Consider the following 22,750-nt stretch of genomic DNA (forward strand, 5'->3'; position numbering starts at 1 on the left):
TTTGTGTCTCTTGGGCTGATCTAATGTATATTTAAAATGCACATGGTTATAATGCAAAAGTTCTCAATCTCAGAATTATTTTTGTTTGTAAAGTCACTTTTAGATACTAAAAATATCTCCTTATTGTTGCATAACACTGCAATTTTCTGCTGGCATCATGAAGGGAGAGGATATTCTCTCTTGTAACTGCATTGAAAGGGCACACTGAGATTAGATGGCATTGAGGTACATGTTAATTTCTGGAAATCATTCTCCTAATTATATAATACTGTGGACTGTCTTTAGGAAATTTGCTAGACTCTATTTTGAATGCTGGTTGAGTAACATATTTAAATGCTACAAGCATATAATAGAACAATTCAGACAAGGACCCACTTACACTGTAGGTTCCCATCCCAAAAAACTATGAAAGCATCTTTGGTAATCATGGTATCCAATCTCTTTCTGGAGAGACCAAATTGGACAGTGGCTCTCTTTCTCCCTTCCTCTGCTCCCAATCTTTACTAGCTGTGTCATGGGAAATCAGTTGTTCACATTCATGAATGCCTTCTGCTTTGAGAATGATAATGCCCAAGTTGCCATCTGGCTGAATGGAAGAAAACTTTGTAGATATTTATAGACCCACCAAATGGAATTTCCAAAGCCATTACAGAAAGAACAATCTATGGGTAGATCTTTTGGTACGTCAGGTGATGGGGGCGGGTGTGCAGTGATGCTCTTCTCAGTTTTGCAGAATAGTATGTACGGAAAAGGGAGTTCCATTTTTTTTTCAAGCTGTTTCTCAACTGATATTAGCATTTGAAGGGTCAGAGGGCGTGACCTTTGATCCCATGAGTAGGCCAACTGATCTACTTTCTTGAATGCCTCATTGTAAGAATGCAGAATGGAATGAATTGCCTCAGACTATAGGAAAAAAAATCTCTCATCAGTGCTTCCATTTTTAGGTGTTCAGCCTAACATATTCATACTGTGCATAACTGCTGCGGGATTTAAAATAAGGGTTAGATTTACAGAAGTGCCTTCTCTATTCCATGTTTCATATGTACTGTAGTTCAGGTCCAAGCACTTACCAAAACTACCCAATTGCCTCCTCTAATAAATTACCTTCCAAGGGAGACTTTGGTCTTTCAAATGTTTGTATAACCAAAAACGATTGCAGAATGGCCCCACACTGAGACATGGGTAAGGCCCTGGGGATTTGAATCTCTTCCCCAGGAGAAAGGGAGCAGCCCTGTAGTTAGTGAGTAATCCCAGTTATTTGTTAACTAATTTTCCACACTGCTTCAAACATCAGGTAACAATTGACTCTTATGGTTACTAATATCAGAAGCTGGTGGTTTTTATGTACTGAAATCGTTTTGGTCCCCATTATATAGTACTATTTACATCTTGAAATCCAAAAGTAAGGTACAGGCTTAGATGAGGACTTTAAGGAAATAGAGCAGGCGTTTGCCTCAGGCTATTTCTACATTGCAGAATTTTTCAGAAATAGCCATAAGAACATGGAAATAAGTTATTTCTGAAAAGCGTGTTCACACTTCATGAGCGTTTCAAAATTGAGGGTTTACTCTAGAGAGCCCCATTTTGAAGTAAGAGCAATGACAGGATGCCTCGCTGGAGGCCAATTAAGTTGTAATTACCTCTGCTTAGTACACACAGAGTCAGTTTCGAAATTGAAAGTGGGGAGGGTTGGCAAAAGTCATTCATTTTGGTAGAGTTACTACTTGGAGTTAAATGCCCTGTTATTCCAGAATAACAAGCTTTGCAGTGTGGATACAAAGTTTGTTTTTTCTGGAGAGTGAGGAGAAAAAAGGGTTTTTCAAAAAAAAAAAAAAAATCCCGGTGTTGACGAGCTCTAAAATTTGTGTACAACTGGGCACATTTAGGACTCTGCTATTGCACTGCCACAGGTTTGCCTCCTGCTTTAAAACCCACTTTAGTGCTAAATAGTCTGTAGTCTAATAAAACTACTTCACAGACAAGCTTTTGGTATGGCAGGTGTTGCAAAATGCACTGGAGAGATCAGCCACCTGAGAAGACTCGGTAAAAGTGATTAACTTGGAGAGGGATATTGCTTGGCACAGAAAGAGAGACCAGTCTAGGTACACAAATTACCACCAAGAAATACCATTGTATCATGGTGCATTCTCTATGTAATCTGCATCCTGTTTCCCGTGGTCTGTAAGACAGGCTTTACTTCTGGCTCCCACAATTTGGACACCCAAACTGTGGTATCCAAAGTTGCAAAAAGCCTGCTTGCAGTCCCTCTCCACTGCCTTACTCTAAATACTGTTGTACAGTCAGCATGATGAGGTGGCAGGGGCTGTGTGCTGACATTCATGTCCCTTGTACATTCCTCATTGGCTATTGGCAGCTCTTTATCCCAAGATGGCACATTACATTGCTAGCAGTTGGTGTGGTAAGCTGTTCGGACGTAGCTAACCTACTTGACAGCATAATTGTGGCCGACCCATTCTTGCCTGATGTTCAGTTAAGTGCTGTAGTTGTTAGTGCTGTGACAGATGTTATTCTGTTCTATGACTCTTATGGATGAGTTAGGAGTATTGGATGCTATGCTGGAAAGGCCTACAGTTAGTTGAAATTATAACACAAAAGAGTTTTGCATTGTGCAACTCACATTTTTAGCTTCTACACCAAAATAATATATCTGACTACTACTCTGTGGTTTTGGGATTTTTATGATGGTCTAAGGTAAATATGAACAAGGGATTTTTAGATGCACACTTGACATCAAGTAAAATCCTTTATTGCACATATCTTGGCTTGTCAGTGAAAAAAAGTCCATCTGAAGGTGTAAGGTTCTATTCTTTTAAACTGAGCTGCGTACATGCTTCTCAATATTAGGACAGTTTACAGTAGCCAGACTGTTTTCTCCAAGGGCAGAGCTTGTCCCACTTAACTTAGTCTCCTACAGAGGATTTTGAAGAACGTTGAAATACACAGAAATAAACTGTGCTTCAGAATTGCTCTTCACTATTCTAAACTGAGCCTATGTGACAAGAGTCATGTAGCTTAGCTCACAGAATGAACTTACTGGCAAATTCAATACCAATGATTTCATGATTCGTTTTCTTAAAAAACCTCACATCTTTTGATGTGTTCTAAATGGTCAGAAATCTCCATCTGTAACTGTCTTTATCGGTGTCCTGAAAAGTTGTCTCCAGTTAAGAGTCAGTGTTTACAATTTGGCGGGTTCTCGTGAAAATTTAGAGCTATGACACTATATCTTCCTAGTTGAAAAATTTGCAAAAATATTAACTCTTCTCACGTGAATATAATGTTTTTACTAGGCATATAGAAATGTAGTCTAAAGCTTCTGAGAATGACCATGTATGTCTTTGAAGACTAAATACTTAATTCAAGGATACAGTCTTGGCTTTCATTCTGCTTTCCTCCTAAGACTCAGGGTGTGCTGCAATGTCTGAGGATTTGCTGGCCCCTAGCGGGGAAGGTATAAAAGTCTAACAGTTATAACGCACTGAGTGCTGTAGAGATTGGTTTTAGTTGTGCGTTATTGGTGAAAGGAAAGGAGCGTTAGGAATCATTTGGATCTCAGCAAAGGTAAAGCACTGTGAACCTGGAATGTAAACCAACAACAAAACGTAATGTTACAAGACAGCCAACCATTCTGCCTGGAACTGTGTAAACAGATTTGCATATGTTTGCTAAATTTTTGATACATTTATAGTACCCAGCACAGTGCATTCTTCCACAGCTAGATGTACTTGTTTAAACTTGAAAATTAATCTCGACCTATACTACCCATTATTTCAACCATGGATTTCCCACTAATTTTTTAACAGCATACCTCAGGTCCTTATCTGTTGCATCTACAATACCAAGCCAGCAACTGCTGTGTGCAGTCCACCTCACTCCTGCTACGCAGCACTTCCTGCTCTTGCTGACTTGGCTGCTCCAGACTGGAGATGGCCATGCATGGTGTGTGTTAGGTGGCATACCCACATGTGTTTAAGGTTTGGGGAGTTTTAGTCAAGACAGTAAGTGTCATATTGTGCCCAGTCTTCGACCAAGCTTGTTGGTGATAAGATGGACAAACTGGAGTAGGGGTCAGTTGGGGGGGGGGGCGGGATTAAGAATAAATATGCTCCATCCACTAGACTGCCTCGCCTTGCTACCCTGGGAACCAGGCAGGTGTGAATTCTTTTCTTAATGCTGTCTCGCAGTCACTGCATGAATTGGGCAAACATGGGCAGACTTTTATGTCTCTGTCGTTACCATCTTTGTAATGGGATGACTCTCCCCTACCTCATTTTGGAAGACGAGCCTCTCAGTAATAGAGAGGGAACTGCTGGCAAGACAGTCTCAGTGAGGAGCAGTCTGCTTGGGAAACTCCTTCCGCTCTGCTGTGAAGTAGCCCACATTTATTATCTTTTAAGGCAAGGCTTAAGGCCTGAGTCTTTAGTGAGGAAGGAGGTGTGATGAGAACTGAGGTGTATGAGGGAAGGGGGGAGGGTGAATGTGGAAGCCACTGGTTTTTACTTTTGTTCTCGTTTCGAATTCTAGGCACAGTAACTTACAGGTGTCTCAGGTGCCTTTTGTTTGTTACAGGTCTATTGTAAATACAAATAAATACATGTTTATGTAGTCATAGTACAAATATTAAGTTCCACTTAGGTGACTAGTGGGAGGAGTGGACTTTTTAATATACTGAAATAAGCACTATAAATATGCTTTCCAGTATTACACTGTTTTCTACCTACAGAGATTCAAAAGCATGAGAAGATGGCTACTTTAGCTCTCTGTTTTATTTTTCACAGATGTGAAAGGGCCACCTACCCATCGACTGTCCTGCGGCCAGTCTCCCTACACTGAAACTACAACATGGGAGAGGAAATATTGTATCCTGACGGACAGTCAGCTGGTGCTGCTCAACAGGGAGAAGGAGGTAAGAGACACTGATGATGCTGAAGGGAATTTTCCTTTTGAATGTATTTGTAGAACTATCAGAGAGCCTTTCTCCTTCTCTCAGAATAAGTGGTCATGGCTGCAGTTGAGTGTATAATGCAGGGGAAGCTAAAATATGTTAATAGGGTTAGGATATAGGATGTTGATGATGTGTTAATGTACTGAGAAGGTGCTGTCTGAAAACTTCATATTCTGTGGTCATTTTGGATGCAGTCAGATGGGCATAGAGGATAGCTGTGATAGGCTTTGGCCTTCTCTTGGTAAACTGGGGAACAGTAGTTGTCACTCAAAGCTGTTATAGCCTGCTTTCGTGTTGTTGGGATACATGGCAGGGTGGTGTGGTATGAACACTAGATCGGCATGAGTAGCTATCTCATAGAATTGGAAGGGACCTTCAGAGGTCATAGAATCCAGTCCCCTGCCCTCTCAGCAGGACCTGTCACCATCCCTGACAGATTTTTTTTGTTTTTGTTTTAAATCTGCTTGCCCTCAATCCCTAAATGGCCCCCTCAAGGGCTGAACTCACAACCCTGGGTTTAGCAAGCCAATGCTCAAACCTCTGAGCTTTTCTCCCAGTCCTCCTATATATATATATACCTTTACCCTACACTGTACCATTGTGGAGTCTGTGTGTCAAACGTTAGGGGAAAATCTATTACAAGTGTGTTAGTTTTAAAGACATTGTTGAAACTGTTTTTGTATCGTTTACTTGTGAAGTCTGTCTCCTCTTCTTACAATGAGACCAGCCATATCATTCTCAGAAGGAGCCTTAAGAACCTCTTAAAGTGACCTAAAATGGTCTTAATGCCCAGGATTCCATAGATCTGCTAGTGTGGTAGGAGTTTCCTTATTCCGTGGCTTGGAAGCTTGCATATCTCTCTCTGCACAGTTTCAAGACACCAGGCTCGAGAACTTATGGCTGATGCAGCAGCGAATATTGCCTACCTTGAGCATTGATCAGTGTAAGCTGTTTTGGGGTCTATATTAGAAGTAGTCTCTGGGGAAAAGTACTACTGGTCCAGTGGGGTGGTAAAAGGTACTTGAAGGACTGTAGACACATGAAAAATTAATTTACCACATGGTTCTGCACTTTGTTGCATGGGTCTCAATGGTATGTGGATTTCTAACACTTCAAGTTGCTAGAGAAAATCCTGGGCATAGAGAAACAAATAGTACCAGTGTACTAATCCCAGTGACACTCAGCAAAAGAGACATATACCTCATGAAAAGGAAATTGGAACACAGTAGGTCACAAATAACTATCTGAAGGCTGTTTTTAACACTAGTTGCATAATAATTGGTGTTTGTTTCTGTTACAAAGGTAAGGAAGATTTTGCAAAGATATGAGTAAGAAGAATCTCTTGGCTAGAAATAAAATCATGTGGAAGGGCTATATTAATCCCTAGTATCACCTAAGTTATTATGAATGATATTTGAATGCTTTCCTACTGATTGTCTGTCAGAAATTGAAGGTTCTATGTTTGGGCACACAGAACAGAGGTATTAAATGGACCAATTACCTGCAGGATTTTCTTGTTTGTGAGTTAACCTTCTGGCAGGCTACTCAGAGCACATTGCAAAGTATAGTTTTAAAAATTACTCATTGCTTCATCCAAATCGAGCCAAGCAGACGTTGCCAGTGGTATAGGCGTGACTCACTACATTGAGCAGCTGATTGTTTAGAAGCTGCAGTATGCAGACTCTGATTCTGATTTTTTTTAAAGTGATTGCAACTTTTCTAAATGGAGAGAAAAGGGAAAGTCTCACAGGAACCTTCAGTCACGCATAATACAAGAAGGCGGCCATTTTAATCTAGCCCCTGAATCTGTACACAAGAGGGTGCATTTTTCTCTGCACTTATAAAAGCACAAGTAGTTTTACAAGATATTCTTGTGTGTAATCTTAAAATGAAGAAACAAAGAGCTGATAAAAAGGTATAATCAGAAAGTGGCTTTATATCTTGAATGCTTGTTGCAATAGGTTAATCTTGATTTTGTTTCTAGAGGAAGGAAAGAGAGGAATCCACTTGGTGAATTTTCATTGGCAGGTTATTCCAAGAAAAAGTGATTGTATAAAATGGGAGTGAACAGAGATGAAAAAGGAGAAATCAGGAGACAAGCTTGGGTGGAGTATATGGGATGTAGGAGGGGATTAGAAAAAACACTAAGTGGAACCAGAATTGTGTAGAGCCCTGAAACTTTAGGTGAGTAGCATGAACTTGATACAAAAGGAGAGTGGAGGCAAGGGAAGGGAATGACAAAGCAGGAAAACATGGTCAGAGCAGCTTGTGGGGAAGATGATCTGGGAAACATCTTTTTGCCTAGGTTGGAGGGGAATGAGGCAAGCAGTGGTAAGTGGGGAGGGAGAGAGGCGGTTACAGTGGTGAAGGTGAAAGGTGGTGAGAGTTTCTTCCTGTTAATCTACTTGCATTTGGATCCACTAAAGTAAGAGACTTTAGTTTGGGCGAAACTGGGGAGGAGCATTCTAATACTGTGTTCCCTGAATGTGTGATATTTTGTAACCAGAAAGGGAGGGGTGGGGAGAGGGGAAGGGAGAACAGTGTATGCAGAATACGGTTGGGGAAGTAAAATGAACTTTGAGTTTCACCTGCAGCACTGGACTTGTGCTCCATTTCAACACAGGGAAGTGCTCTGAATGAAAAGTGTAGACCTATTTCAGGGTGCCTGGGAAAATTAGTAAGACATTGAGAAAATTGTTTAAAAGGCTTTTCCCCCAGAAACCCTACACAAATACCAGAGATTCTGCCAAGAATTCACATGGGCAATATATCTACAATTACTTAACAGTTATGACATTATCGCCTTGTTGGCATGTCACTAGTCACTCGACAGAGTGTTAATGTGTATGGAATTACAGTTCACAGGGAAGAATAAGCGTGCTAAGGAAAAGAAGAGATTGAAACTCCAAAAGCAAGTAGAGAATAAACCTAAAGTGGAGGGAGTGGTAGGGGAGGGGAGACACGAGCCTGAAGGCTTCTCCATGGAGTGAGGAGCCACTAGCCTTTGAGACGTGGACCTATTGTTATGCTTCAGAGGCACTTTTATGGTGTGATAATGCCTTGCAGCATCTTCCAAGACCAGTAGAACAGGTCTAGACTGCTTCCCTTAAAAAGTTAGGGGGTTTTTCAACGTGGAAATGTACGTGAGATCTGATTTCCAGTTTGAAGTTAGGGGAGTATGCAGCTTTTTCCATCATCTCATTAAAATGTCTGTGTAAGGGAAGCGCAGTTTTTAAGCTAGCGTAGTTCGGGGCTAGTCTCATAAAGGCCAAAGAAGCAAAGTTTAATTTAAGGGGTAGTGGAAGTTTAGTGCTTCTGAGGATCGGTTGCAGATGGATAATCACACAGGACTCGCATGAGGGAGGACACAAAAGGTGGTCATGTGACAAGTAAGTGGCCGTCTTTCCAGTGGGGCTGCAGTTTTCCTGAGGTTGCAGTCTGTAATTTGGCTATTGTCTTGTACAATGTTTTATTTTGGATTACAAGTAGGCTGGGGAAAGAAGAACATCATTTTATGTTGCACAAGAGTCTTTCTGAACCTTGTTCCTTCGGATTGCAAGTTCCTTGTCTGCCGTTTTTCAAGTACAAAGAGGGATACTGACCAGAGGCAAGGTGTAGCTGTTGATAATGGCGTGGAAGACACCTTCAGCCCTTTGCATGCTCTTCTTCTGATTGGTCATTCCTGCTTTGCCCCTCAGGGCCACTACTCCTCCTTAATCCCCCCTTCCCTCAACAGGGCATGTCCCATTCCCAGCACTATGTGAAGAACCAGCCCTGGCCAAAGCACTCAGCACACTTGCAGCCTGGCTGATGGGCACCTTGCTCCCCCACTACCAGCCCCCAAAATTCCAAGGCCCTTCTTGCATAGGGTGCTGGCCAGGAGGGGCCAAGCCTTGTGTGTGCCAAAGCTGCCCAGAGATCTGCTCAGTGCCAGCACAGAGAAACCTTTCTGCCCCTCAGATAAACACTGGAGTGTGGGATAGGAGCAATTTCTTGTCCAAACTTGCAGGCTCTGCAGCAGCAACCAAGACAGGGGCTTAAAGCCACCTTCACCTCTTCACCCTAGGATCAAAGGGCTACTCCGTCTCCTAGGCTTTGTGCCCAAATCAGCAGCCACTGTTAGTGATGATCTCCTGCAGGGGATGTTGTCCTCTGCTGAGCCATCTCTGGCCACGCTCCATAGCTGCTGATGCCCCTGAATAGCCCAGCACCCACCACTGGTTCAGGGGAAGTAGGGATGGATTTGCTGGTTACCTCCCAGCCCAGCTCCCTGCTGGTAGGTGCTGGGCACTCGCCCTGCCCCACCTGCTCATATTACCTGCTCCCGTGGACCTTACTGGCCGCAATGTGCTGCCCAGTTAGATGGTCCCTCCATGGAGAGACCTGGGACTCTGTTGCTTCTGCTGAGCCACCTGGACTGCAGTGGCTCTGTCCTGCATGCCTGGTGGATGCTTGACTGGAAATGGAAGGCAGAAATCTTCTGATGTGGACCTGCCATATCCTCCTTCCTGCCTTCTTCATCCTGTGACTCAATTTGCTTCCTTCTGGTTTCTCCTGTTACTAGTAGCAGCAGAAGGAGCAATTCATTTTTCCTAAACATCCCTTCCCTTCTTCATGGAGCAGCAGCACTCCCAATAAAAGCTACAGGGGGCAAAACTTGTCACATTTGTTTCCTCTGTAGAAGCACAGGTGAAAACTTGCAAAAGCACCCAAGTCCAGTTTTCGAATGAGACTTAGGAGTAGAGATGCTGAACTTTTTTGGTCAAAAAATGCTGATTTGTTAAACTGTTTGCAAGAATGATTTTGCTCTTGGTTTGAAACAAAAAATTCAAAATTGTTGAAATGTTCCATTTCGGTACTTTCTAAATATCAGGTATTGAGATCAAGGTTGGTTTTTTTGTTTTTTTTTCCCTTGAAATCACTTTGGTTTGACCCTTTGATAATAATTTATATTTGATAAGGTAAAAAACTTGTATAAATAAAGCAAAGGCTTTTAAAATTTTATCTTGATTGAGGACTTTTTTTTTTTTGGTCCTGAAAATTCTCAAAGAGCATGAAAACCCATTCCTGCTCAGGGTTTTTGAGTGCCTTTGACTTTCATTCAGACTTAGGCTCCTGAATTCCTAGGTCACTTTTGCAAATATGGTTTGGGTTCCTATGTCACTTGCATACTTCTGAAAATCTTACCCACAATGCTTTGATTGTTGTATTATCTGAAAGCCCCAGCTATAGGCCATGGTGTTAGGATTTGCACCATAGAATATAATTCTGTCACGTAGTTTAGTTGCAAGGCTATCTCTAGCCTTCAGCATGTCTTTTTTTGACTCCTGGAATTTGCAAATCAAACATTTTAACCAGCAAGAAAAGCTTTTGAATGTCCATGGATATCTATTTATTTCCTGGGGCCAGACTGCCGCAGAGTCTAATGTTAAAACAGAAGCTCCAGGAAGACGAGGTCACAGTTAGGCAATACTCAAGACAGTGGAATTATACAGCTTGAAGAAATAAAACCTAAATAAATCCCATGATGGGCACCGTAGCCACAGCATTTCAGGATCAGCATCTCTTCAGTCCTGTGTGAAATGCCCTGTAAATTTGGACTAGATTTGTTTGGGGGAAATACTGTTAGATGTGGCTTAATGTGCTCTATGAATCATGGGGCTTTGGTTATGCCTTTGCAGGTGTTTCCATGTTACCTGATCCCAGAGTACCTTTTGACCCAATCTGAAGCAGCTGAGACATCTCCAACATTGCAGTATGCAAGGTTGCTGCCTGGAGCTAATTTCACACATTCACACAGCATTACTTCTGCAAATTAACAGCTACATCTGATGGTTGGTGCCTGAGGGCAGTTGTACAGTCTTTACTGGTTCTCCTCAGACCTTTCTCGCTAGGATGATTAATGCTCATTAACTTCTAAGAGTGGGAATCAGTACTGACAATTTGTAAGGGAGAAAGAAGTTACTCCTTAGTAACACTAATTTAAAATGGCAGTGTAGATCCATGATTTCTCTGTCACATACCTTCCTCTCTTCTTCAGAGTCTTAAGATTCAGTTTGAGTGGGGGGAGGGACAAACAGTTTCAAACTAGAATAATGTTACTGAACCCAGCCCAGTTTTAAGACAGACGTGGGCCAAATCTGCTCTGGCAATTTTGGCTGGCATGGCAATTCTGGGTAGAGGGTATGACTTATTTTTAAACACTTCAATATCTACAAATGCCCTAGTGTAGGTGCAGTTATACCACCATAAATTGTTTTTGCAGTATAGGTTGTTGTGCTTGTCAAGCTAATATAAGTTATACTGACAAAAGCATTTTTGGATGATATAAGCTGCATCTGCAGGAGCAGAATTTGCTGATGTAGTTACACCAGCAAACCTCTGATACTATAGGGCACCCAATTTAGAAAAAACACTAAGTGGAAAGGAAGTACATTGGAATCAGGGCCTTCTTGCTTCTGGAAAACTTTACACTTGAAGTTTGGCAGAATAAAGCATATTTTATGCCCCAGTGGACTCGGCTTTTCAAATGGTCCTGACCAAGAGTGCATGTGCTAGCCTTGAAAATGTTAATCTGCTGTTAGTGTGAAGGTGTCTGTTATTTTCAGTTAACTTCCAACTGTTGACCTTTTTGTCAGTATTATCTCATCCTCTTTAGCGTTGCCTTATTCACAGCTTAAAAATAAATACTTCTTCCTACTCCTTTATTTGTCAGAATTATTTCTTCTTTTGTCCTTTCTTTGTCACTTTTCATAATTCTTTGTTTTTGTCTAGTTCAGATTGTGTCTTTAGGCCTGGAACAGTGCTGCCTGTACTTCCATAAAGGCTGTGTAAATTTGAGTTTGTGAAGCTATATAAACATTACTTAACAAATAGAGAATGAACTGGTTGGCGTGCTTAACCCCCTATTCCTTTGTAGTATTCCTTCGCTATTGAAATAATGTTTGTGGTTAAAAAAACAAAACAAAACTGAAGTGTGGTACATTTTGGTCTTAACTGTAGTATTTCATTTAGTTAATTTTCTGTTTTTGGCCAAAATCGTGAAAGGCTGTTTTAAAAAGAATATTCTTTATAATACCAAAAACTGAACACCCTGTTCATAACAGCTGGAAAGTCTGGTTGAGGTCTGATTGTTTGGGTCCAAGGAAGATGCTACTTTCTGGTAATAAGCAGAGCAATTCTGAATGGGGCCAGATTTTTGAATTTACCAATTTAAAGTTATAGCTGGTATCTGAGTGGAGTCTTAACTACGAAAACCCCTTTTTGCTAAGTCCAAGGAGCATTAATTAACTAACCTCAACATTTGGTTCTTTCCAGGCCTACATTTACCTTGGACAGTATTTCTCAGATCAGTACATTTGGTTATTCTTAACCAAGCAGCAGTTTGTTAATGTGTCCAGAACCACATACTTATACAATCAATCATTGGTATGCAATTAGTCAGTCATGTGGACACAACAAATGTTCTAGGCATGTACTGTACTGAAAACAAAATTACCGTGCAATTTTGTAGTAAATTAACATAGACCAGTGTTTGAGGGTCAGCAACTACACAAGGGAAGGGAACAATACAACGTTTTCTTGTATTTATTAAAAATCGCTTATTTCCAGTACTTCTCTATGGAATAAAGATGAAAGTCTTAAGGAACCTTGGAGTGCAGTCCTTGCTATTTGATTAATTTGGTATGAAAGAGACAAGAATATCAAAAGCAATTGCTTATTGTTTGTCTTAAGCTGGGCTGTTCACAGGCATTCAGCAGATTCTGGGATCCATACTGTGTGGCTTTTGGTTTCCAAGTCAACTGGAAAATGGAGATAAATAGCAGATCTCAGAGTCCAGGTCAACAGACTCACTCATGCTAGGAGGCCAAAAATAGCTGTGTAGCTGTTCCTATTTGGGTTGCAGTCCAAGCCCAAATGCCGACATTGCCCTTTCTAGCCCCATAGCAGAAGCCCAATCCACTCACCTGTGCTCTGAGAGTCTCTGCTGTGGGTTGTTTTTTCTTATGTATATATTGCAGCGTAGGTGTAAATGTAGTTCTTGAATTGATGAGCCCACAGATAAGGACACATTTCATAGAATCTCCAGTTATGTATAAGTAACCTCCTTTTTCTGTTGGGAAGTGGTTAACTGAGCACTCAGCTTTCAGAGCTTAGTCCAGGTCTAGTGTAGGGGAGACCATCAAGGTAAGAAATTTAAGTCCAGATACATGAATTACATAGCTGGATCTGATATACCACTTGCACTGATTTTCCTGCACTGTCCCCACATCAAGAAGTTGATGGGAGAATCTCTCAACTTCCCTTACTCCTTGCAACTGAGGACCATCATTTGAAGAAGAGCTACATTTATACTACGCTACTCTGTGTGTATTTATACACACACTCACAAGACAACCAAACCAACTGTGAGGCGTACCGGGCTTGATGAGGGCACCCTCAGCGTTCAATTTAGTGCATCTCTACTAGGCCCGCCAAAGTAAACTGCAAAAAATTAACCACCACTATGTTGACTTAACAGAAAGTATAGACAAGCCTTCACCTTAATTTCTCTTCTTCCATTCATATCCAGTAGATGGCTTCAGTCTATAACAGATTTCTACAATCCTTCACTTTTTAGAGGCTTTTTATATTTTACTGACTTCAAAATTTAACCTGGAGAGTTTGTTCAAATATCTCATTTTTTAAGTAAGTTCTTTTGTTTTCTGAAGCTTTATAAACATGTTGGGTGCTTCTGTTTCTTTTATCTTCTGGTGTGGTAAAATTCTTATTGCTTCTATAGTACAACAGTATCTTAGCGAGAACAAGCAAAAATCCCCTATAGTTTGTGTGTGGTAACTTTTCTGATTATATCTCATTTCACATGTTTCAGGGCATATCATAGGATGAGACATTTGACGGAATGCTCACTTAGGCCTTGTCCACACTGTTCAGTAAATCAATGCTGCAGTGATCAATCCACCAGCTGTCAATTCATTGCCTCTGTTGACCTTATCACACACAAGACATCGTACGTAGTATATTCACTTCAGCTATGGTCTTTGCCTAGCTGAACTAGATCGATGGTGCTGGTGAATGTAGACAAGGCCTCAGGAACGGAGCTCTGGTTCATTAGGCAGACCATGGTACAGTTTCTAATTTCAGGTGAAAGATATGTGCTGCTTGGGGTATTAAGATGTTGGACTTTTGGAAAGTTCAGCTTACATTTTCCGCTCATCTGTGGCCCTTAGTAAACAAACAGGAGACAGTAGAGGTCTTGGCACAGGAGGAAAAAAAAGGGGCAGTTTATTCTGGTCTGTCTCCTGGCTAGGGATTCTCTGTAACTAGACTTAGAGAAATTTCATCCATGTATAAATTATGTGAGCCTCTAGTTTGAGGGACTAACAGTGATCTTAAGGTGCCTTATCAGACATCTGAGCTTGCCTTTCCTGGAAATAATGTACTTCAGCTTTAATTGATGCTCCCAGAAAAGATTTCCTGCCTGTTGGGACGAGCATGTTGATTTGTGGCATGATCATTATCAATCTTACTGGTCTCAGAGAATTTTAAAGGGCAGAGAGAAGACTGTAGTTATTCATAGATCTCCAAGGCATATTTGAGACCTTTATTATTTACAATGCCCAGGTTAAAATTTTATGTGTGAAAGGCCATCAGAGTTGTGAACCTTGTCTCTAGTTAAAGAACTTTTATCAAGCTTTAGGCAATTCTTGGGTGTCACATATGTTGGGAAATATAGTTCCATTTCATGGATTTCACAGGGACTTGTGGAATAATAGTATAGTCAATGTGATGAAGGGCTGGTAAAGTACCTTAAGGAAGTATATAATAAACTATTGAATAAGTCTTGAATAAACAGTGAAAAATTACAAGATTATGATAAGACACTTACTTAATATTATTATACCTGTCTATAATCGGCACCAAACATGGACCAATGAGCCCGGTAAATTTGGTTCAGAGATACTTTTCTGACCTTTTTATTTTTCTAGTAATAGTCCCTTCATCTGTCTATAGCTCTCTCTAGGACACGGTGAACTGATGACGTAGCTGAAAATGAAGTTTAGGCATAACGGTAGAGACTCAGTCCTCCTTCTAAAAAAGGCTATAGATTAGAAATCTTTTTGGGAGTCTGGCTTCTGAGAAATGAGAAACTTCCTATCCTAATGTTTGCCTTTGCTTGTCTGGCAGAATGGAAGCAGGCATACTAGCCTCTACTGATGGATCTGATAACGCAACTCAGAGTTAGTCATTGAAATATAAAAATTCTTATGAGATGGCAGAGTGATGTGAAAAGAACACACAAAGATGTAGGGAAGCTGTATTTAGAGAGAGAGGACTATATCTACTCTGTGGGACAACTAGTAATCTAGTCTTAAGTCAGTCTACACTAAAGGGGAAAAGTTGAGTTAAGATAGGCAACTCCAGCTATGTTAGTTATGTAGCTGGAGTCAGCATACCTTAATTTGTTCTTCCACACCATCTCCACTGTAGGTGGTCAACAGGAGGAGGCATTCCAGCACCGACTGAGGTGCCCCGTGAGTTCGATTTAGTCTGTAACCCTAAATCAGATGCCCGAAGATCAACCCCAGTAGTGTTGATCTTCCTGGTAGTAAAGATGTACCCTTAGGGAAGTGCACAAGCAAAAGAACTGTATTGATTACCGAATTAGAGCTAGAGTGGTGATACATGCCTGCTAAAAAATTGCTTGACATAAAATAGCATCTTGAGGCTTTATGGCTGAGGTAAAGTGGACTAGAGCACAGGCTACTATGAAGATATTGCCCGTAGTATTCAGCAAGAACAGTCTAAAAAGATACAGGGATAAAGATTGTTTAAAAAAAAAAGAGAGAGAAAAGCATTCTAGTAGGAAATATGCCAAAGTGGTGTGTGCAAATGAAAATTGCAACTGTAATATTTGATCTTGATTGAGTGAGCATGACACAAAGCAAAAATGTATGTCCATATAGCTTACTAACACTTTCTCATAGATATCATTCAGCAAATTGTCTGAGTTAAAAACCCACCATCAATCTATAAAGCTTCAAACAGATATCCAGGAGGAAAATCAAGACATTTATTTTGAAAAAATGAGTAGTACTTGTAGGCACCAACCAACAAGCATAGTATCAAATTACATTAAAAAAATAAAGACCTTAAGAGAAATGTTATTGTATGATTAGGTACTCAAAAGTCAGGAAATACCAGAGATAAAACTTCATGAATCCTTAAGGTACAGTCTGTAACTAGGTGTTCACATACATGTCTCAAATAATACAATGTCGTGCATATTTTATAAGCCTTTGATACAAATGACTATCATCTTTTGCTATTACTGATTCCCTGCGTTATGCCAGACAAGGGCAATAAAAGACATTTATGGTGCACAGTGAATGAGCCTGAATTTTTAACTTCACAAATTATAAGATGATCTTTATGTGGTTATAGGAAAAAATTACACAGTCCTGTGTTCCAAGAATTTGTTGAGGTAAAAGTGTAATTTTGTTCACTTTTTGTAGTCTATCACAACCCAAAAGTTTTCTCAAACTTGTAAAGAAACTAGATATGGGAAATTTCAGCCCAGTCAGGAAAACTTAAGTATCTAAATAACTGAAAATAGTGGGTTATAATGGAAATGTACAAGCAAATGAAAATTAACATTCCTAGCAGTCTACATACTGTAGGAGGTAGTCCAACAAGGACTTGTGGTTTCTCAGCATCTCTGAGTGCAGCCACCCAAGTGTCAGACCTGTTGCCTTCATCTTTCTGGGATAATTTTGGGATTCCTCCTTGACTCTGACTGGTCTAGGACCATGTAAACTGACTGACTTCCTCAGCAGACCAGACTGTTAGAGCCCTGCCAGTTTTCTCTTTTGGAGCTGTGACCATGGTGACGCACAGCAGCCTTTTCAAAACGAAGTATTCAGTCTTGATAGTTATAACAGAGCATAAACAAAGGGTCAGGAACACAACAGTCTGCATACCCATCTCTTCTTGGCCTTACCTAAAACTTTGGTAGATCTGGCTTATCCAGACACCCCCGCATCTGGAAATGAGCGCTCTCTCTCTCTCTCTCTCTCTCTCTCTCAAGAAAGGACGTACATTGAAGTGCAAGAATTACCGAATGATTGCCCTAAAAAGTCATCTAGGCAAGGTGCTCATGATGATACCGATGGAGAGACTAAGATCGCAGATAGAAGAACACCTAGCGGATGAGGCAAGCAGGGTTCAGGAAGGATAGAAATACCATGCAGCAGATATTGGCACAAAATAGATAGCAGAGAAAACTCAAAAAAAGAACAAGACCATCTATGCTTGCTTCATCGATTTTTCAGAAGGCATTTGACCGTATAGATCAGAAAGTGACTTGTGTGGTGTTGGAGTCGTACAGAGTGGATAGCAGACTGATACAGTTGTTGAAGGATACCAGTGAGAATGTGGAGAGATGGGAAGTTGGTTTAGAACAAGTAGAGGTTTGAGACAAGGAGATCTGATATCACTGAGTTTCTTCATCGTACATCTAGAGAGAGAAATGGACGATATTAAGGAAGAGGTAGAAGGGATATCTGTGCACAGGATAAGAATTAACAACTTGAGGTTTGTAGATATAGTCCTCATTGAAGATGAGGAGAAGCTAGTGAAAACAGTGCAGATGCTAACCGAGGAAGGGAAGCGGTACGGACTGATTATGAACATTGATGAAATAAAAACAATGGTATTTGGAGATAAGGAAATAGGAAGGAAGATCAGTGTAGATAGAATGGAACTAGAGAATGTGGAGAAGTTCATCTATCTGGGGAGAAACATAACGTGTGAGCTAGACTGCAAGAAGGAAATAGAGACTAGAATAGCGAAAGCAAGTGCAAGTTTAAAGGTGATGGATATGCTCTAGAAAAGCAATTAGTTTAGGAACAAAGCTGAGCATCTTGAAAACACGTGTATTCAGCAGCATGTTGTACGGATGTGAGATATGGGTGATAACGAAAGATTTGAAGAGAAGAATATTGGCATTCAAGAGGAGTTGTTATGGAAAGATCCTGAGAATAGGATGGATGCAGAAGGTCACTAATGTGGAATTATATAGGAAAATACAGCCAAAGGAGAACCTACTGCAGAAGGTTATACAACGCAAGTTAAAGCTATTTGGGCATTTTTGCAGAATGAATGATGAACGAAAAATCAAGACCCTGGTATTCGGCATAATGGATGGTTCGAATAGGAGAGGCAGACCTCACAGAGAATGGGTAGCTGATACAGTAGATTGGTACAGAGCTAGTTTACAGATACTAAGCGACTCTGCACTGTACAGGGAAGGATGGAAGGAAATTGTGAGAGAGGCATCAGACACCAAGGGGCACTGAGCCCGTGATTGACAATGAGGAGAATGAATCATACAGCAAATGCTCTAACTGTCTAACACAGAAGTGTGTGTATATATAATATTCATAAAATATTACAGGTATCTTCTGTCCCTTCTTATCAGTAACAATCTTTATTCAACTGTTCTTCAGTCCCTTTGTATGCCAGCCATATGGATCGTTCTATCCCAGTATCTTGATTCCAATCTTCTGTTATGGTTGGTTTTAATGATCGTCTCTTTGTTGGCAATACAGGCACTTCATGCTTTTGTAGAGTCTTGAGGCCTTGGGTTTAAGAGGTTTGTAATCTGATTAATAAATTTGGCCTGATCTTAACAATATGCAAATGAGTACCACTTCAGACCAATGGTGCTAGGTCCTCCACCCTGGGAAAACCAGTTTCCAGGTGCAAGGTATACATTGTAATTGGACAGGCTGTTTTGCTTTTGTTGCTTAGAGTCTTTTTGGCTAAGAAATCTGCACCTCTGTGTCCTAAGCAGAGGTCTGTTTGCATAGTTGTATTTCCTGGGAGCTCACTTCTTTCATAATAAACTTATCTTCCCTTTTCTGGATGGTAACTTTCAGGTTTTTGTTGTAGGGTTGGATCTGCTGCACAGTGTCTGAATATTATTACCATATCAGTGAAAAAGTAAATACTTTTTGAGACTGAATATTCACAAAGATGTGTAATAACATTAAAGATGTTGGTATCATTTTCTGTAGATGCCTGTGGAGGGGGTAAAGGAACAGCAGGCAGAACCTACCAAAGGACGGTGCCTGCGCCGTACTGTAAGCGTCCCATCTGAAGGTCAGTTTCCTGAATATCCACCAGAGGGAGCCACTAAGCTTGGTAAGTGACAAAATTAGAAGAGCAATGTGCTAATTATAATTTATGGCTGCATTGTTGCTCTGTGTTAAAGAAACTTTCTTATCCACCATTGCTATAGTCAGTTTGTTCAGATGAGTAGCTGTTCAGCTAAGTGTTAGAGGTCACAGGAGATAATTGTTTATAATTACTTGACAGCAAAGCGATATCTGAACATCCATGAGGTTACTGTTGTGTCCTGCGAGGGAATACTGCACAGCGCTGAGGTTTATAAGAGCATTTGGTAGGTTCCTAAGCAGCTCTGGGATTTATAACCGTGAATCTGTGAGCCTGGGTCAGTAGTGCTGCATGGTTTACAGACAACTTTAAGTGGCTTCCGGCTGTTTGGTGTCATTTACCTCATTTAAGTTTTTCAGAAGGTCCTTGGCTTTGTATCTTAGTGACTACGAGCTACATCTAATCTCCAGACCTGATCAGAAATATAGTCCATTTGAAGGTGTGGCTTTCCAAATAAACCAGTATCAGAGAAGTAGCCGTGTTAGTCTGTAGCTTGGAGAACAACAAGAAGTCATGTGGCACCTTATAGACTAACAGATATTTTGGAGCATAAGCTTTCGTGGGCAAAGACCCACTTCACCAGATGCATCTGATGAAGCGGGTCTTTGCCCACGAAAGCTTATGCTCCAAAATATCTGTTAGTCTATAAGGTGCCACATGACTTCTTGTTCCCAAATAAACCAGTGAGTTGTGAGCAAGGGCCTGTTCCCATGCTGGTTACAATTGTGCTTCTTGGAAAATGAAGGGCACTAATTAGGGACAACTTAAAAACAAGGCTGTATTTTGGGCTAGTCTCCCCTTGCTTCTTACTCTCCTCTTCAGTCAGTCAGGGGAGGTCTCTCAGTAGGGTGGGGTGATGGAAGCAGCAATAGCAGAAAGTGAATTCACCTGCAACTTGTGAAAGAACATGCCTTGGCAATAGGCTGTCACTTGCTAATGGGCCTAGGAGCAATTCTGCTCTAAAACAGATTTTTTTACTGGGTATAGATACAGTATTTACTGTCTGTTACAGATAGTGACACAGCAGTTTGCAGTGATAGCAGCTGTTAAAGCTGTATTTGCAGAGAACTCTATGTCTCATTTTCTTCTTGAAAACAAATTTCCTGGCAGGGGGAGGGGAGCAGCATTTGATCTTTTACTCAGGCTTGTGTTTGGCATTTGGAAAGAGAAGCAATTTAGAAATTGTTGTGTTAAAAACAGGATTATTTTGTGGAATGATCCTCTTGTTTTGCCTTTCATATAAACATTCTGTCAATTTGGAAATATCTGTGCGCTCTGACAGAGAAATAGGTAATTTGTACTAACCAAAACTTTCCCAGCTGTACGGCTCCTAAACTACACTGTATTCTGGTGCTTTCCAGACACCTGCATAATGGTGCAAATATTTTTAATCAAAATAAATATGAGGTGAGTGGTGAACACTTCATATTGTGTTGTGATTGAAATAAAAATATTTGAAAATATAGGAAACACCCCAAAGCATTTGAGTAGATTGTACGCTGTTGTTGTAACAGTGTGATTAATCACATGGTTCGCTTTTTAAATCACGTGACAGCCCTACATTTTTTACATATTTTGTATACAACTATCATGAAAATTTTGTTGGCCCATATAGGCCACCTAATATTAACTAAAGAGTTGTGGGTACACAGAGTGCGAGGAAAAGAGGTAGAGAGAGAGATCTTGAATGAAGAGGGTAGATGATGTACAAACAGGAAGGATTTAATGTCTGATCGCTCTGCATTAAATCAGATTCTTTTTGTTTACTTTTCACACTCTGAATAGAGACACAGTTTATCAGTCATCTTAACACCCCCTCAACTGAAGTGGTGTAGAAAGGGTGGTGAGTATATATTTTTAGGAACAAGGAAGTGAGCTAGAGGGCAAACCAATGAAGGAAAGCATAGGGAATGATTGTAAAGGAAACAGATGGCAGTGGGCAGTGTGTGTTACCAGCAATATAGATAACAACTGGACCAAAATAGCCTTCGGAAGGACACAAAAACCTGAAAAGCACAAGTGGGGCAGATAAACTATGCACCAGTGAAATTGCTATGCAGAACAGATAAGAGTATCTGGCTTTTTCTGAGGAGCTATGCACTTGACATGGGAATAGCAGGCATTGTATCTTGTTGGAGTGTCTGAGAGATGAGTTAGCTGGATATATAAAGCAGATTAATGGATGGCAATGGTATTGGTTTTTGTCCTGTAAGTAAGGTTTCCATATATGCCTGTCAGAAATGAAAAAAATTGTTTTGTAGTGCTGCGGTTAACTGGTTACAAATATGCCAAGGTACTGTACTGAACCAGTCTTTCATTGCCTTTAGAACTTTACACAACATTATGCTATATTCTATATGAGATGATGTATATGCTTATAAGGCTCGGTTCGTGACTGGTAATAATGCTGGTTCTTAGGATCCGCACAGCTGTCTGTGATCAGAATACTTGGCAAACATCCTATCACCAATCCTATGAAGGGTGTAATTGTATATTATCCACTAGGATCTCATCCAGGAGCACATATAGCTTCAGAGGTGGTTCTGATGTAATATCACACACTTCCATCTGCTAAAAATGAATCATTATTTTGTGTATTGCTAATTCACTAAAATAGAATTTTTTGACATTCTAATCTTCATATGAGTCTCCAGGGCTGGCACCCACACAGGAAATTTAAAGGAGAGTTTCCTGAAGAAAACTAAACTAGCATATCCTCTTGACTTCATCTCTGAATGTTACCCTCCTTATGATTACTTCAGGCCTAACCATTCGGTAGCTTGTAACTCCTGTTTAGAAAGGTTATTTTCTTAGTAATTTCTCATGGTTTATAGTTACATACTGGTATTTATTAAACGTACAGAAAGAGCCCAAATTAATTTCGCTGATAATGTCCGCCAGATAAGTAAAACAGAATCACTTATAAAAACAAAAAACAGTCAAGCAGCAATTTAAAGACGAGCAAAATAATTTATTAGGTGAGCTTTCGTGGGACAGACCCACTTCTTCAGATGGCCTGAGGAAGTGGGTCTGTCCCACGAAAGCTCACCTAATAAATCATTTCGCTAGTCTTTCAATTGCTACTTGACTGCTTTTTGTTTTGATAGTATGTAGACTAGCACAGCTCCCTCTCTGTTACTATTCAGAATCACTTATAGGTTAGCTTGAAGGTCCGCTATGTGTTTCCAGTCTCTCCCCTACCCCACCGCCACATACACAGAAAATCAAATGCAAAACAAATCACACAAAATAAAATTTACAAAGTATAGATGCTAACATTTAGCCGTAGCTTTTGTGCCATTTTGAACTTGTTTTGGCAACATCTGTCAAATGCATTCCAAGGGATAGGAAATGAGGAGGCAAAAATTGCTCTTAATTAGTGCTTCAGTTATCAGGAAAGAATTACACTGCCAGGGAGAGCCTGTAATTATAACAACACTGTAAAATCTAATTGAAAGTAAGACAAAACAAAGTTGATTTTCAAGATTCGTTGGTGCTTAGAAAATTGATGTAAGTAAGGAAAATCCAATGAGAAATGAAATCCTT

At 40.4% G+C, this 22,750-nt stretch overlaps 1 protein-coding gene across 10 annotated transcripts in view; it reads left to right on the top strand.

The window, feature by feature from the left end:
* The window catches only part of RASAL2 (RAS protein activator like 2), a 252,565-nt gene that overhangs the window by 114,859 nt on the left and 114,956 nt on the right, over nucleotides 1-22,750 (top strand). For all 10 annotated transcript variants that reach the window (XM_075003437.1, XM_075003431.1, XM_075003434.1 and 7 more), the window contains exons 2-3: nucleotides 4,800-4,927; nucleotides 19,045-19,171. In XM_075003437.1, coding sequence (XP_074859538.1) covers nucleotides 4,800-4,927; nucleotides 19,045-19,171 — 255 coding nt within the window. The remainder of the gene's footprint in view (nucleotides 1-4,799; nucleotides 4,928-19,044; nucleotides 19,172-22,750) is intronic.

This window comes from Carettochelys insculpta, chromosome 9 (genome assembly GCF_033958435.1).
Source record: "Carettochelys insculpta isolate YL-2023 chromosome 9, ASM3395843v1, whole genome shotgun sequence".
In the NCBI taxonomy this organism is placed as follows: domain Eukaryota; kingdom Metazoa; phylum Chordata; order Testudines; family Carettochelyidae; genus Carettochelys; species Carettochelys insculpta.